General features: G+C 47.7%; 1 protein-coding gene and 2 pseudogenes across 1 annotated transcript in view; 1 reads left to right on the forward strand and 2 right to left on the reverse strand.

The window, feature by feature from the left end:
• TNFRSF11A (TNF receptor superfamily member 11a) overlaps nucleotides 1–7,407 on the reverse strand; it is a 75,532-nt gene extending 68,125 nt beyond the window's left edge. Inside the window, exon 1 of the mRNA XM_072821530.1 lies at nucleotides 7,330–7,407. Coding sequence (XP_072677631.1) covers nucleotides 7,330–7,404 — 75 coding nt within the window. The 5' untranslated portion in view covers nucleotides 7,405–7,407. The remainder of the gene's footprint in view (nucleotides 1–7,329) is intronic.
• Nucleotides 7,408–7,806: 399 nt separating this feature from the next.
• LOC140630301 (heterogeneous nuclear ribonucleoprotein A1-like 2) lies at nucleotides 7,807–10,351 on the forward strand (annotated as a pseudogene).
• A 288-nt stretch (nucleotides 10,352–10,639) lies between these two features.
• LOC140630780 (tubulin alpha-1C chain pseudogene) lies at nucleotides 10,640–12,159 on the reverse strand (annotated as a pseudogene).
• Nucleotides 12,160–17,482: the final 5,323 nt, after the last annotated feature.

The raw sequence follows: 17,482 nt of genomic DNA on the forward strand, positions 1-17,482 counted from the left end.
CCAGACCCCACCGTGTCACACAGCTGACTGTACAGGCACTTTCCCCGAGGGCGGGGGTGGCCAGGCCACACGGCTGGAGGGGACCCTCCGGAGGCGTTCTAACCTGCACAGCCTGAGCTGTGCAACTGGGGCCTCCCTGGGCCTCATTCTCCTCTTCCTCCCGGCAAAAGTGGAGTGAGGATTAGAGATAATCTATGTAAAGCCCCGAGCATGTGTCTGGCACACCGGATGGCATCAAGAAACGGCAGGTGTCTTTAATACAACCAGTCATATACTATTAACTTAGAGCTGAGCTCAAAACCTTTCTAGGGAATTCCATGGTCTGCAGCAGTGATTCCCAAGCTTCCTGGTGCATCGGAATCCCCTGGAGACACTGTTAAACCCAACCGCTGGGCCCTACCTCCAGAGTTTCTGATTCGGGAGACATGGGGTAGGGCCTGGGGATGTGCGTTTCTAACAAGTTTCCAGGTGGTGTGGATGCTGGACCCAGGGACCACCTCTCCACAAGGTAGATCCCAGCTCCAGAGATCTGCTCACACATCCCCTCCACTCCCAAGCCGCCTGATCCTTTCCTGGGCTCTCCAGCCAGCCCTGGACTCCACACAACAGGACTGGGCTCAGTTTCCCCCTGCATGCCCTGCTTGTGCCCACCCCCGCCCCTTCCCCTGCTGTCTGCGCTCAGAAACATCTCTGCCCTTCCAGGACAAGGGTCACTCCACTAGGGTCCCTCGGGCCCAGCCCTGCGCTCCTGGCCACCTTGCCTGCTCTTCTTTTTTGTAGGGCTTTAGACCCTCCTAACTGCCAGGAGTGCAGACCTTCATGTCTCATCTCCCCTGCGAGATGGGGAGCTTCCCGGGTCCCAGACAGCGTGGTGGAACTGGGATGCGTCCCACGGGGTCTTCTGGCCTTTTGTTTGCGTGTCTGTGGCTTTTGCCAGCAAGTACAAAAATCAGGATCCACTGAATTGAAAGGAAAAAAGCTGACAGAGAGGTTAAAGGAACCAGAATGAATAACTCAGGGCAGAGGGAAGTTGCGGGTAACAATCTTCAACAATGGAAACATTAAAATAAAGAACACTGGCCAACTGATCTTTACCCCCTACGAAAGAACAAATTTGAGGAAATGGGGTCAAATTGTGACATACTGGATTTAGGTCTGCTATAGGGAAGTTCCTGATATCGGGAATTAACAACAGTGAATTGGATTGGCAAAGGCGGATGTGAATAATCTCTAGTATGTTTTAAAATGGAACAGATTCTCAATCACCGTGAAGGTTTTCTGTGTGTCGCTGCCTTTATATCTTGGGTACAAAGTTGAGAGGACGGAAGGGCTCTTTACAGGTTTCTTTTAACTGGATACAGGCTGGGCAGCTCTTTGTGTTACCGAAGGATACACGCTTTTAAGTTTGCTGCTAACTGCATTACAAAGAGTAACAAATATATATATATATATTTTAAATCAATACCTAAGGGAAGTGGGTGTCATGGGAACCCACACGTGCAAATACTGCCGGGCTTAGTAGGATTTACGCAATGCCACAGTCCGCTCTTCCCACTTGCCAGGTTTAACCATCACATTCACGAAAAGTTAGAGAGTTTTTCTTCCTCATTTTTAATGGAAAGTCTTCAAATTTCTGATGGCGGGAGGAAGTGGCTCTTGCACTCTCAACAGTGAACAGGAAATGTAATAAGTTATTATTACTCTGATAAACTGGAAGGATAGTTTTTGCAGTCACTTCTTCCTTCCACTTTGAAACCTGGCAGCTTTCTGACTGTGCTTGTGCCAGACGGGCCTCCGTGTCACCTGCTGGGCTAGATTTTTTTGGGGGGTGGGGGAGGCACAAGGGAGCTGGGCAGAGAGAAGGGGAAACGCTCCTCCTAGGCACTAGCAATCCACCAGGAAAATGTGTTTTGTGCGAGCGAAAAGGGTTTGCTGAGCCATGTTCCAAGGTAAACACTGCTTCTATCTGGGGGCAGGGGACATATTTGTTGCCAGCGTGGGAAGACCGAGGGTCAGGTCACACCTGCTGCAATGATGGACCCTCTGGGATCTCTTGCTGCTTATCTCTCTTTAGAGTTTTACTTTCTGCCTACATCCTGAACTTCTGATTCAAAGACACCTTTAGGTCAGGAAATGGCTCTAAATTCCAGAGCACAGAAATTTCCTGTGGATCCCAGTGCCTTGGGGCTCTTAGCTTGTTTACCTCTTTGGGGGTGTGAAGAACTTTGTCTCTGCCTCACAGTAAAATAATCCAAAGCAGCTGGGATTCCGTGGCCTAAGATTCATCCTCCTTTATTTATTTTATTTTATTTTTTTAAGATTTTTTTATCTATCTATTCATGAGAGACACAGAGAGAGAGAGAGAGGCAGAGACACAGGCAGAGGGAGAAGCAGGCCCCATGCAGGTAGCCTGAGGTGGGACTCGATCCTGGATCTCCAGGATCACACCCTGGGCTGAAGGCGGCGCTAAACCGCTGGACCACGGGGGCTGCCCTCATCCTCCTTTATCGTTTGCTCAGGAAAAAGTCCTTCTTTACTTGAACCAGAGACAAAGATCTCCTTAAAGAACTCTGAGAAACACAATTCAAACGGTCAGCTGTTTTACTCTGACATCAATCACATCTTTTTTTTTTTTTTTTTTTTTTTAGTTAATAGGTCCAACCACATCCTTTGCCCCTGCATTGTGGGCACCTAGCATAACTCGGCTGGCTCTGAAATCACTCCTGCACTTGGCTTCTCCTTTCTCTTGCCACTACACCGACCTGATTCGAGCCTTTACTAGCTCTTCCCCCAAACCAGGGCAGTGGCCTCCTTACTGCCCCCTGGACCCACCCCCGGGGTCCAAATCTGATCATGACCCCTCTCTCCCAGCCCACAATGCAGCAAGATAAAATCTAAACTAATTCTGCTTGCATGTAAGGCCCTTGAGGGCTGGCTGTGCCTCCCTCTCCCCACAAGCCCTTGGGAATCCGGGAACGCTGGACTTTTTAGAGGCCCTGCACTGTTACGTGTCCTGGCACCAGCCCACCTTTGCACCACCAGCCCAAATGCTGGCCTCTTGGCCCTCCTTCCATGCTTTAGACCTCACAAGTGAACAGTAAGGAAGGAGGAAATATTCTTTCAGGCAGGTTAAAGCATTCCTCATCCTGGGTGCCCACCACCCTTGGAAAATCTTCCCAGGAAATAGGTCTCTTCCTCTAATCCTTGGCGAGGAGGTCTAGACTGGGCACCTCTTGAAGACGGGGGTGGGGGGCGGGATGGGGGGAGTGCTGTGCCCCTGGTCTCTGCCTCCTCAGCTCCTTGCAGAGTGTCCCACATGCTGGAGTAGGTGCACACTTTGTTGAAATAAATGAACAGAGATTCAGGGTTATTTCTCACTATCGAGTTCCCCGTCCTGCAGCCCCAGACATCAGAGGCTGAAAGAGGAGGGGGCCCACAGAGCAAATGCAGGTATCAGGTTATCAGCACACATCCATGAAGAATGTGCTTCAATCTGCTGACGGGGGTGCTGCCGTGAGAACAGCAGAACAGCAGCAGCACCAGCCAGCCCTTGACTTCGGAGACAGAGGGGAAGCCGGCCAGGGGCACTGGGCAGGTCGGTCTCGCTGGCAGGAAACAGAGCGTCTCTCAGAATGAGGACAGAGATATGGGGTTGTGTGTAATCTCACTCACCGCCCACTCGGGGCTCAACCTCAAAAGCTCACTAAGAACTTTAGACGGACCAAGTCTTTTGTTTTGCTGAGTCTCTGTCTTGGTTTCTTCAGGCTCAGTGTTTTGGGGCAGAAAGAATGAAGTGAGTTCCTAGCGGTGGATCCTACAGGAAGCTCACTCTCTGCAAGCACAGGAAAACAGAGAAAGTGAATGACCTTCCCACCAACCAGGTGGAGACCATAACGGTGCCTGGAGGGCACCTGCCCCCTGCGGGCCAGCTCTGGATGCAGGAAGGTGAGGTCAGGTTGCTGTGTGCCCAGTAGGGGGTGCTTCCCTTGTGGGCTGGGGTCAGGATGCTGCAGGAAGAAGCAGACAGGCCACAGGTTGTCTAGGGTGGCCACCTGGCCAGGAGGGCCAGTGCCCTTGAGAGTGAATCACCTGTAGAGCCGATTAGGGTGTGGACCCGTATCAGCAAAACAAGACAAAACCCAAAACGACACAAAGATGGCCCAGACAACATTCCTAGACCATTGGCCACACTGTGTGAGAAAACCAGTAATACCATTTTCCCTGTACTTCAGAAATAGGAAAATATGATGAGGGAAATTTTAATACTGACACGGCAGATAAAGTTCACACGGCGCCTTCTTAACACAACACTCTCTGCAAAGGAGGCCCTGGTCTGGAACTCCCCTTTTCATGGCCTCATAAAACACTGATTTATTGACCTTCAAAGATACACCTTTATTGTTTCAGTTTTCCTGGTGTAAAAATTTCTGGTAGATAACTGAAAAAGCAAGCTCATATTTCCTTATCAACACGGAGAATGTGTTTATATCCCAGATTTGTCATTTTTTGGGGGGGTGGGAATTAGTGGGAAGGAAGTAACAGGGGAGGCATTGGAAACACTTGTTATCAACAGAATGGACAATAGGACCGTGGGTGTACATGTCTGTGGTTCTCTAAACACGGTATTAACATATAGCCAGGTCTTCTCTCTAGGATGGGAGGGGGCCAGGAAGACAGCGTGCAGGTGTCTATCCTACAGCCTGGAGCTCCACTCTAGGGGATTTCCTCTGTGGGGTCTCCCTGTAGGCTTTTCCAGGGCCCTGTGGCTTATCTGACTCTGATCAGTCTACCTTACCCCCTCAGCAAGGGCCATACAAGCGTTATCTCAAAAACTGTAAATGTTTAATGTCCTGTCTGTTGTGGGTTTTCCTGAATTACCATCTGTAAAGTCATTTTTAAAAAGTGGGTTTGGTTTTTCTTTTCTTTTTTTTTGGGGGGGGGGGGGGAGTTGTTTTTCCAAGATGCCTTTAGGTCTGAACCACTCACACCACCCTCTGACTAGAAAGCTTTCTTTCCCCAACAGCCTCTTGGAATCAGTCCCTCTCTGACCCTTGATTTCTTACCCCTGCTGCAAAGTTCAGAAAAAGCCTCTTCCTCCAGAAGTCCACCCTGATTGCTCTAGCTGTACTCATTACTTCCTTCCCTCTGCACCAGCTGCCCCCCTTCCCGTCATCACATGCTGCTTTATTATTATTACAGGTTCACCCATCTAGTCCTCCAACTAGACTGTGGCCTGTGAAGACACAGTCGCCTCCGTCCTGTTTCTTACTAGCACTGTGTCATAGACCATAAATGTTTATTGGCCTGGGTCTCAATGAATCTGCCCTCAGGTCTTGAAAAACCGGAGACAACCGTGGCTACATCTCATCAATTACCTTAACGAAAACAGCGAGCTTCTAGATTTTCTTACTTGGAATAAACAGCAGAACTATCAACATAAAAAACATAAAATGTTCTTTATCTGTGGGCAAATACTCTTCTTATGTCTGAAAACAAATTCCCTCACAGATACAGGCAGACAGAGATCTAATCACAGAAATGATTTAAAAGGCAAAACTCACAGCCTTCCAGGGACACTTCAATCTATTCACCAGTATGTAAATGAAACGCAAAATACAATACTCGCAGATAAAGCACTTTCTAGAAGCTGGTTTGGCCAGCGATTTTACAAAAGCCAATACCCACTGCCTCTCACTAAGCAGTGCTTCAAGCCTTGGCCAAGTAACACCAATGGACTGCCAATGCGATTGTTGTTGTTGTTGTTGTTGTTGTTTTGAATGAGGAGAAGAGGTAGGCCAAAGAAGCCGTAATGACACCTGCAGCTACCACAGTATCACCTGCCGCGGCTACAGCACCAGGCTCCACCTTTCAGAATGAATGGATTTCCACGGGCTCCCACTGGACACGAACATTCTACCCTTTGATTAGAACTGTCACAGTATCATTTGTTTCCTGTTTAGGTTATGATTCAAAAGTGCATATAACTGGAGTGGCCAAAAGGGAAAGGGAGGGGAAACAGCCCTCGCTGGAAGCTCTCTCTGAAAAATAAACCTGTTTTGGTGGCACTTGCTGTTAGTATTAGAACCTAGTGCGTGCCAAGAATACGTGGGTGCATATAGTGTTGGCAACAGCAGCGTGAGATGCTTTCTTGGAACTGCAGAGCGGGTCGGTTTTCCTCGGGCGGCCTGACCGTTCCCTGGAGCCCCGGCTTGTAGTTCAGTGCGCTGGCACCCTGTCCCACCTGCCCAGCCCCTCATTAAGCAACACCCCCGCGTGCTCGGAATGAAATATTCCGTGAAGTTCTTCCGCCTTCTTTTCCCTCAACCACGCTAGGAAACCCACACTCGAGGGAACCGAATGGAATGAAGCTTCTTCAGGAGAGTCTCCTGCTCCAGCCTACAGCTCATTCCTGTTATCTTCGTCAAGGAGTTGACGCTAGGTGGGCTGCGCGGCCCCCACACTTCTGTCCCCCCCAACACAGCTGCACCAGCTCCACCGTCTTCCCGGGCTTCTGGGCCATTCTGTGCAGCCCAGGACAGCAGCCTCGGCCTGTGACACACAAGGGAAATCTGAAACTGCCCAGACCGAGAAAACCGCCACCACGTACTCTTCCCTCTGAGGAACTTGCAAGCGCACGAGGCCTTCGGGGCGCCCGCGGTCCGGGTTTGCTGCCTGCAGCTCTCCCCCGAGCACAGGAAACCCAGGCCAGCCTGCGTCGCCGGTGGTACAGGAATCCCTGAGAAAACCCGACGGCAGCAAGGATCGAGAGGACGTCGGTCTTCGGGCGCCCTGAGGTCACGCAGCGCTCCCCGGGCAGGGGCGGGGGCCCGCGGGGAGCCCCAGGTGCATCCCGGCCCGGGGAGCCCCCGGAGGGCCGGCCGGGAGGAAGGGCCGGGCCCCGGGCGCACGCTGCCACCCCGACCCGTCCCGACCCGCCCCAGCCCCAGCCCCAGCCCCGGGGCCGGGCGGCCTGAGATTCGGGCTCCGCGCCCGCCTGCAGCACCCCTGCGCCGTGGTTGCTCCCCTGCAAACAGCGCTCCGTCCGCAGGCATCAGTGTTTCCAGGGGCAAGCCGTGGCCCTAACCCCGTCGGCCCAGGCCCCCGAGGGGCTCTAGACGCCGGCCCGGGCGCGGACTCGCGAGCGCCGGCTCGGGCCGCAGGCGGGGGGGAGCCCGGCCTCAGAGCCCGCCCCCGGGGTCGCGGGGAGCCCGCTCCCGGCCCCAACCGCCTGCACCGTCCGAGCCGCGGACCCGCCTCCGCTCCTCCGTGCGGGTCCCTCCGCGAGCTCCCGAGGAGGCGGGCGGGCAGCGGGGGGCGGGGGGCGCTTACCTGCAGCGGGCAGAGCAGCGCGCACAGCGTCAGCAGCGCGGGCAGCGGGCGGCGCCGCCGGGCGCGCGGGGCCATGGCGCGGGGGCGGGCGGGCGGGCGCCGCGCTCTGCGGCCTCTGCGGCCCCGGCTGCGCCGCCGTCTGGGACCTCGGGGTCCCGGCCCCGCCCCCGCCTCGGCCCCGCCCCGGCCCCGCCCCGGCCCCGCCCCCCCCGCGCAGCGCCCCCTCCGGCCCGACCCGGCCGCGCCCGCCAGGTGGTGCCCGAGCGCGGGGCGCGCGCCCTCGGTCCCGGGCTGCGTGGCTCCGCCCCAGCCCGCAGCTCCCCACCCCGGGCTCTCGGCCGGCGCCGGGGCCCGACGGCTCACGCTCGCGGGCACCGACCGCTGTGCGGCCCCCTCCGTCCCGGGCCGCCCGGAGCCCGCGCGCTGCTGGAGCCGGCCCGCCCGGCAAGGGTGGACGCCCCCGCCCTCCTCCCGGGGATGAACCAGAAGAGGATCTTCGTTGGGGATTTCGGGGACCACTGGGCGAAGGGCACCACGACGCACCGCGCTGCACGCTTCCTGCACTCCTCCTCCCAACGTTTCCCGCCCGCAGCGCGCCCGGCTCGCCTCTCCTCCGGGACCCCTGCGGCCGCCGGCCACCCCGTCCCCGTCCCCGTCCCCGTCCCCGTCCCTGTCCTCTCCACGCCTCTGGCCGCCACCCCGTCCCCGTCCCCGTCCCTGCCCCCTCCGGGCCGCCACCCCGTCCCCGTCCCCGTCCCCGTCCCTGCCCCCTCCGGGCCGCCGGCCGCCACCCCGTCTCCGTCCCTGCCCCACCCCGTCTCCGTCCCTGCCCCCCACCCCCCGGCCGCCGGCCGCCACCCAGTCCGCGTCCCTGCCCCCTCCGGGCCGCCGGCCTCCCGCGTCCGTCTCCTGATGTAGAGGCCGCCCCTGCCCGGCGCACTGCACCTGCTGCTCTGGCCGCTGCTATTCCTCGCTTAGGAGACTATCTTCCCCCACATTCTAGGCCGATGCTGGACGCACACATACACCCGCTCCTTTGAACAGATAACTTTTGAGGGAAAATACTTGTCCGATGTCAGAAAGTTCTGTTTCAAGTTTCTTGAGAGCCAGAACTATCTACTTGCCTTACCTTTGGCCCAGGGCATGGTGTATCCTACTGAATATTCCATATGATCTTCCACCGTTGGAGTGAAGTGTTTTTGGTTTTTTTTAGATTTATTTGTTTGTTTGTTTGTTTATTTATTTATTTATTTATTTATTTATGTGTGTGTGAGAGAGAGAGGCAGAGACACAGGCGGAGGGAGAGGTAGGCTCCATGCAGGGAACCCGACATGGGACTCGATCACAAGACCCCAGGATCACGCCGTGGGCCGAAGGCAGGCGCTAAACCTCTGAGCCACCCGGGCTGCCCTGAAGTGGGTTTCAAACGTCAATTAGATCGAATCTTTTGAAATATCCTTCTGTCTACTTGTTCTGAGAAAACTGGAAATTTACAACAACTGTGGGTTTATTTTTTCCTTTGGTTCTCAATCTCTACCCCACCCCCACCATGTTTTTGAAGCTCAGATTAGAGGCATAAACATCTCGGTTATTATGTCTTCTTGATGAATTGACTTTTCATCATTATTACATGTCCTCCTTGATCCACGATAAAACTTTGGGCCTTGAAGTCTACTTTGATATTAATTATATAGCCATTTCGCCTTTCCTATGAATAGCATTTACATGGGATGTCTCATTCTTTTTTTTTTTCTTTCATTTAGAATATATATATATATACATATAATTATTATTAAAGCATTATTAAAGTCTCCTCTCCCACTGACATCATGCCTCAGTCAGAGTCTCCCGGACAGCCTGCACAGCTGTGGGAGCTCTTCATGGCAGGTTTAGCTTTGAAACAATGGATGAGAGTCTGAGAAGCCATTCTGAGCAATGGGGAATGCTTACAGACCATGTGGTCATGAGAGATCCAAACCCCAAGTGCTCCAGAAGCTTTGGGTTGTTGGTCAGGTATGCCACTGTGGTGGAAGTGGATGCAGCTACACGAGCAAGGCCACACAGGAGAGTGGAAGAGTTGTGCAACCAAAGGAAGGTGGTCTCAAGAGAAGATTCTTAAAGCCCTGGTGCCCACCTAACTGTAAAAAGATTTTTTTTTTGGTGGCATTAAAGAAGACACTGAAGAACACCAGCTAAGAGATTATTTTGACCAGTAAGGGAAACTTGAAGTGATTGAAATCATGACTGAGGTGGTGGCAAGAAGAGAGGCTTTGCTTTGTAACATTTGATGACCGTGACTCTATAGACCAGATTGTCATTCACAAACCCCATACTGTGAATGGCACAACTGTGAAGTAAGGAAAGCCATATCTAAGCAAGAGGTGGCTAGTGCTTCATCCAGCCAAAGAGGTGGAAGTGGTTCTGGAAACTTTGGTGGTTTGGTGGAGATGACAACGTTGGTCATGGAGGGAACTTCAGTGGGTGAGGTGGCTTTGGTGGCAGTTGAGGTGGTGGCAGATATGGTGGCAGTGGGAATGGCCATAATGGATTTGGTGATCTTGGAAGCAATTTTGGAAGTGGCAGAAGGCATCCTTTTGGCAATTACAACAATCAGTCTTCAAATTTTGGACCCTTGAAAGGAGGAAATTACGGAGGTAGGAGCTCTGGCCTCTATGGCGGTAGAGGCCAATACTTTGCCAAACCACGAAACCAAGGTGGCTATGGTGGTTCCAGCAGCAGCAGCAGCAGCTATGGAAGTGGCAGGGGTTTTCATTACTGCCAGGAAGCAAAGCTTAGCAGGAGAGGAGAGCCAGAGAGGTGATGGGAGGCTACATACAGATTATAACAGGTTTGTGAATTCAGCCAAGAACAGTGGAGGCAGGGCCGACCTGCTACAAAGAAGACATGTTTTAGACGATACTCATGTGTATGGGCCACAAACTCGAGGACTGTATTTGTGAGTAATTGTACAACAGGTTGAGTTTCTGTTCCATGGAAAATGTAAAGCATTGCAACAAACGGCTTTAGGTAGATTCTTTTTTGCACCCATGCTGTTAATTGCTAAATATAATAGTTGAATCATGACACTGAGTACATGTATCTTTTAAAAAATGTGCTGTGTAAAGTTGGTCCACTTGAAGTCATCTTGGTAAACTCCAACAGTGTGAGTTAGCTTCCTCTGGAGATGCCAGGCTCTATTAGAAATTTACTTGCAACCTGCTTGGGCCCAGAAGCCATTGTGTCCACAAACCTTGGTGTAGTTGTGTTGGGTCCTGTAGTTTACCATTAAAAGGGTCACCCAAGCAAAGTCATGGAGTTTATTTGGTTATGAATATAATTGTTGGCACATGCTATGCGATGTATCTAAATTGAATTACGGCATCAGATAAAATTATAGATGGGATTAAAGCTTGTGTATCATCCATTATCATGTGTAATCAAGAAATGATTTAATAATCCCCTTGATAATCATAATTAAAAAAGAAACATCACTTTTTTTGACAAGTTAGGACCACAATGGACAGCTTCACAGGACAATGGAAATAGGACAGTCCCAAGACAACAGAGTGTAACACTGCAGCAGACCCTCATCCTCTCTCTGAGCACCACTTGCTCCAACCTCCTCATAATCCTTTGCAAGGGCAGCCATGTCCTCATGGGCCCCAGAAAAATCTCTTCGGCCATGCCCTCATCCACACACCAGTGAACAAAGGCGTGCTTGCCGTACATCACATCAGCCTTGTGGTCCAGTCAGGCCCAGGCCTCCGCAATGGCTGTGATGTTGCTCAGCATGCACACAGCTCACTGTACAGTAGCCAGATCGCTACCAGGTACCAAAGTGGGAGGCTGGTAATTAATGCCAACTTTGAAGCCAGTGTGGCGCTAGTCCACAAATTGGCACACTTGGTCTTGATGGTGGCAATGGCAATGTTGACCAATGTTGACCATCTCTGAGACTCCTGTTGCCATAGCACAACAGGCAGCATGCCATGTATTTACTGCCGCAGGGGGCACATTTCACCATCTGGTTGGCTGGCTCACAGCCTGCATCGGTGGTTTCTGCTACAGTAAGCTGTTCGTGGTCAGCTTTCTCAGAAGAGATAATGGGCATAAGTGGCCAGAGAGAAGTAAATGCCAGAACAAGGATACTGGATTGGTCTAAAATTCTGTCAAATCAACATTCAGGACTCCATCAAATCTGAGGGAAGCAGTGATGGAAGACACAATTCGACTTATCAACCTATTTAGGTAGATTAGGGTAGGTTGCGCGTTCGAAATTGAGGTTTCCACAATAGATGTCATAGATGGGATGTTTCTACCATGAAGGTGCAACTGAGTGCTCCAGGTGCTGTGGGTGGTGAGGATGGAGTTGTAGGGCCCAACTACAGCTGTGGGAACCGGGGGGCTGGGTAAATAGTGAACTTTAGCTTGGACTTCTTGCCATAATTGACAGAGACGTTCCATCAGCAGGGAGTTGAACTCGGAACCAGTACCTCTACCAAAGTTGTGGACAATCAAGAAGCCCTGATAATTTGTGCCCTTGTCCATGAATTTGGTCCAAGGTGAGATCAGTGATCTCCTTGCCAATGGTGTAGTGCCTTGCGCCATAGTTATTGGTAGTATCTTCCTTGCCTGGGATGCAAGAGCTGGGCGTAGGTGCTGGTGCAAACTTCACCAATGATGCTGGGTTCCAAGTGTACAAACACTGCTGTTGGCCCATACTTGCCAACACCTGAAGGAGTCATCTCCTCCCCCAGGTGTCACTTGGCATCTGGCCATCAGGCTGGACACCTGTTCCATGCAATGGAGTTCCTAGCAGTCATCGCCCATCTGCACACCAGCCTGGCCACCTTGGCTGGAGATGCCTGAGACTTGCAGGGCTCTTCAGGGCTGGAGGAGGCAAGAGAATGGTGACAAGGATCTCCCACTGACAGACTACCAAGGATTCCGAGGCAGAAGTTGTGAGAGACAGCCTGGAGGGACCCAATATACCCCACTCCCTCTCTACTGTGCACTCTCCACGAAGTGGCCAAAGGGTGGACGCTGGACCCGAGGCCTGTGCCACCCCACCTCCGAGCCCCTAGCACCCTGGTCCCATGTGGTAGCCTTGGGCTGAGGGTGTGTGATGCTGATTGGTATGTTCAAAGGTTCAAAACAAACTCCTCAGAAGGAGTCAGATTTAGGAAGGGGAGGACACATCCTGGGATCACAGAAGGGCTGGGAGGGTGAGGAAGAAGATGGAGATGGCAATTGGAGGGAGAAGAAAGGTAAAGCAGCTGCCCTGTTTCTTCAGTGGTTTTGGGAGGTGCGTCAGGTAGGCAAAGGCCAGGTGAGAAAAGGCGCCAGGTAAAGGAAGCCGTGGCCAGAGCCTCGGGAGTGCAGACTCTCCCCCTCTGGCACATCCCTGGGTCCTGGACCCTCAATTTAAATTTATATCTATTTAAAGTGACAGCATATAATTGGATCTTGCTTTTTCATTTTATCCATTTTGACAGTCTCTACCTTTCGGCTGGAATTTTCAGACCATTCACATTTAATGTGATTATAGAGATGGTTGAAATTTCATATCTACTATCTTGTTATTTGTCTACTATCTTGTTATTTGTTTTCCGTTTGTTCCAAAATTTTCATCTTCTTTTGGATTGAGTATTTTTTAGGATTCCATTTTCTCTCCACTGTTAGCTTAATTCATATACCTGGTTTGTTTGTTTGTTTTTAGCTCTGGGTTTATAATATGCATCTGTAACTTATCACAGTCCACCTTCAGGATACGGTTCTCCCATTCATGTATAGTGTAAGGACCTACAGCAGCATACTTCCATCCCCCTCCCCCTCCAGCTTTGTGTCATTATAGTCATACTGCTTGTTTGGCTTTGTAAACAAGCCCTACTGTGCAGCCTGCCCAGCTACCTTTGTGCTTTTGGAAAGCACTCTGGTAATGTTGATATAAAAAAAATTAAAAGTGCAAATATCCTTTGAAACAGCAATTCCATGTCTTGGACTCTAATATAGCAAAACATAGAGACATACAAGGGTGTTTATTTACCTTAGCATTTTTGTAAAATCACAAAAGAAGAAAAATGTGTTTTGTTTTTTTTTTTTAAAGATTTTATTTATTTGAGAGAAAGAGAGCATGAGCAGGGGGAGAGGCAGAGGGAGAAGCAGACTCCCCTCTGGGCAAGGAGCCTGACATGGGGCTCAATCCCTAGACCCTGAATCATGCATGACCTGAGCTGAAGGCAGATGCTTAACTGATAAGCCACTTAGGAGCCCTGAAAAATGTGTTAATGGAGGAATGGTAGAAAAAATTCTAGTATCTGGTAGTATAGAATATAATGCAGCTGTTTAAGAAAATTAAGTGGTTTTGGAAAGATGTCTATTATATACTAAGTAAAAGAAGCAAGTTACAGAGTAATATCATCCCATGTTTGTAAACAATCATAAACATGATTTTATTTATATATGTGAAAGAATTTTCTAGAAAGACAATAATAGCATACTTAAGCATGCAAATTTATGTCATCCTTGCAAGAGCCTTTTAAGGAATATTATTAGTCTCATTTTACAGATGGCACAGAGTGGTTAATAACTTGCTTTAGGGTCACTTGCCAATAGTGGGAGAACTGGGATTCAAACCTTGCCTTTCTGGCTCCGGAGTATTATACTGTCTCACTAAGCATCAGATTTTAAAAATCAGGTGAGTTGCAGAAGTGAAAGGAGAAATTAACAACTTTACTTAGTTATCTGGACTATTGGTGTCTGGAATGTGGTGACAGGCTTTCTAGAAAAAGTAATGATGTGAAAGCCAGATGAGATTAGGATTTTACTACAAGGAACTGACTTGTGGAGAGGGTACTTTCACTGTGGCACTTCATGAGAAATACCAAGGCTTGCTCCTGGCACATTTCCAACATTACCCCCTACTTTTCTCAAAAAAGATTAAAGGACTTAAACTTCTGCTTGGAAAGCCCCAGAGGTGAGTGTGCTAGTTTTGGAAGCACTTGAACAATAGAATGCCCATGTTAACACATTAAATCTACGAGCAAAAAAAAAAAAAAAAAAGAGAGAGAGAGAGCTTAATTAAAAAAAAAAAACACTACTCTTTGAATACTCTATTTCTATATTTACAGAATTATCACTCACATAATTCAAACATTTTATAAATATTAATGTAGAATACTATTTAATGAAATCCATTAAAATGGGCTTGAGGATGTCATCTTTCCTATAAAAACAGCATTATGATACCAGGAACATGGAAGTTATTCCAAATACTGTTTTTATCTCTTCAGTGAAGGATGCATACATTACAGTTAAGAGGTTATTCATTATTTACAGAACTTATGATTTAAGAAACCTCACATTTACCAGCACATGTACAATTAAATATTGGTTACATGTAATAAATGTAAAATTATATTTTAAGCAAAAGATATTTTAATATTTAGTAAAGTTAAATGTTTCTGATTTTAAAAAGTAATCAGCAGACAATGAGTTGTACTTACTTGTACTAAGGGAAAACACAGTACATTATGCAAATGCAGGAATCATAGGTTTATTTGAAAACTTTTATATGGATAGTGTGCATCTCACCCTGGAAATCCCCACTACCTCCCACTTCTGCATGAACTTTTTGGTTTTTAGAATTGAAAAGGTAACATAAAAATGTAGCTATCATTTTTTGTTTCTAGTGGATGGCTTTTAAGTCTTATATTACATTTTAATGTAATATTTTACTCTTAAGGTAACATTTTAATCTTCGTTTAGGCAGCAGAAAACAGGATCTTGTTTGACATGGTGATATCAAAATAGTTACTGTTAATGTGGTAAGGAACTAAAGAGAATACATTAAAAAAGCAAAGTTATTAAGTAAATGTAGGACTTTACAAATATTTCTTTCAGTGAAAACTTACTGACAAATACAAACACTTTTATTACCTACCCTGTTATCTTCTGCTCTTCTCATCTTGCCTATAAGATGCTTTTAAACAAGTCATTGATAAATTAGTGTTCATTCAGGGATAAATTAAGGCACAATTCTATCCTGTAATGATACCCAAACAACATGAAAATTTGTGAGAAATGTTGAACTGTATACATGGAAACTGATCTTGCTTGCTTTGGTAGACAAGAATTTTTGTTTAGCTCTACAGATTTGGTATTTAAAATAAGTGAATTTCTCAGCTAGTAGTTATCACGACTTTTTTGGATTCTGTTACAGATGAAATGGTTTCAAGTGGAAACAGAATTTATATTTCCTCTACTTTCCTTCTTCTTAACTCTACTTTAAGGATATGAAGGACAAAGTAGCTGTGTATCCCTTACATATGAACACAAGGATGAGTATTATCCTATATATGGATGGCAGTTCTATTTTTAGACTGGTCAGGTTCAGACTGGCCACAATAGACGATTAATGCTGCCATCAAGATTGAGACAGAATGTTTTTTTTTTTTCAACAGTACTTTTATTGAAGTAGAACATACAAAACATGTACAGCATGGCTAATTGTCATAAAATGAAGATATACATGGAGCCAGAATCCAAATCATGAAGTAGAACATTACCAGAACCTCCAAAGCCCCCTTAATCTTTACCCCCTCATCCTTGATAGATTTGATTATAATACCAGTGATTTACTTTATCTGCTTTTGGACTTTATATAAACAGAGTCTGTACTGTAGTATTATCTTGTGTATGGTTTTTGTTCAATATTGTTTGTGAGAATCATCCAGCTCATTACTGTGTAATTTCTAAAGTGGAATACATCACACCTTATTCATCATTTTACTGGTGAAGGATATTTGGATTATTTCACATGTTGGTGGACTCAGATTGCTAATATTTAGTTTAAGAGTTTTCACATCCAAGAGATTGGCCTGTCATTATCCTTTCTGAATTGGGTCAATTTTTGGTGTCAGGATGTTGCTGGGCAAGACTGTGGAATATATGGAAGAACTTTGAAAGAGTGTATAAGAATGCCATTATTTTTTTCTTAAATATTTGGTAGATTCACTGATGAAGCCATATGGGCATTGGGGTTTCTTTGTGGCGTAGTTTGAAATTACAAGTTCAATTTCTTTAATAGATCTAGAACTACTGAGATTTTGTTTCTTCTTGTGCTGCTTTTCTAAATAAAGTTTTTTGTTTTGTTTTGTTGAGTGCTCCACACTCAATGGGGGGCTTGAACCCACAACTCTGGGATCAAGAGTCACATGTTTTACCCACTGAGCCAGGTGCCCCTTTGTATTGGCAATAGGAATATGTCCTTCCATCTTAACTTTTCCATTTTATTGGTACCACGTAGGATCATTTTCTGTTGCTTGAATAATATCTTATGGTTTTTCATTTAGGATGAGTCTGCTGATAATGAATTCTGAGTTTTTGGTAGGTCATGGTGAGGGTTGTCAAAAAATGTCTTAATTCACCTTCATTGTAAAAGGTATTTTTGCTGGGTATAGAATTCTAGTAGCAGTTCTTTTCTTTTAGCAATTTATTATTTATTTATTTATTAATTATATTTTTAAAATATTTTATTTATTCATTCATGAGAGACAGAGAGAGCGAGAGCGAGAGCGAGAGCGAGAGAGAGAGAGAGAGAGGCAGAAACAGGCTCCATGCAGACAACCCGACGTGGGACTCGATCCTAGGTCTCCAGGATCACACCCTGGGCCGAAGGCGGCGCTAAACTGCTGAGCCACCCTATTTATTTTTTAAGTAGGCTTCACACCCAATGTGATCACAACCCAGAGCTCAAGAGTTGTGTGCTTCACCAACTGGCCAGCCAGTTGCCCCTTCTTTCAGCATTTTAAAGATGTCATTCTTGTTTCCTGTTGGTAAGTAAACTATCAGTCTTATAGCTGCTGCTTTTTCAGATTTTCTCTTTGTATTTAGTTTTCAGAAGGTTTACTATAACATACTAGGCTTAGTTTTCTTTGAATGTATCCTAGTTTGTGGTTCATTGACCTTCGTGATGTTTCTTGTCAGTTTGAGAGAATTCTTAGCCATTTGCTTTTCAAATAATATTTCTACACATTCTCTGCTTTCTCTTTCAGCCTCCTTTGACTTTTACCCTTTTCTCTTTGTTTTGCATTTAAAAAAAGATCTGTGCTGCTTCCTATTTCTAGTTCTGCACACAGGGAATTTGGAAATT

Source organism: Canis lupus, chromosome 1 (assembly GCF_048164855.1).
Source record: "Canis lupus baileyi chromosome 1, mCanLup2.hap1, whole genome shotgun sequence".
Classification (NCBI taxonomy): Eukaryota; Metazoa; Chordata; class Mammalia; order Carnivora; family Canidae; genus Canis; species Canis lupus.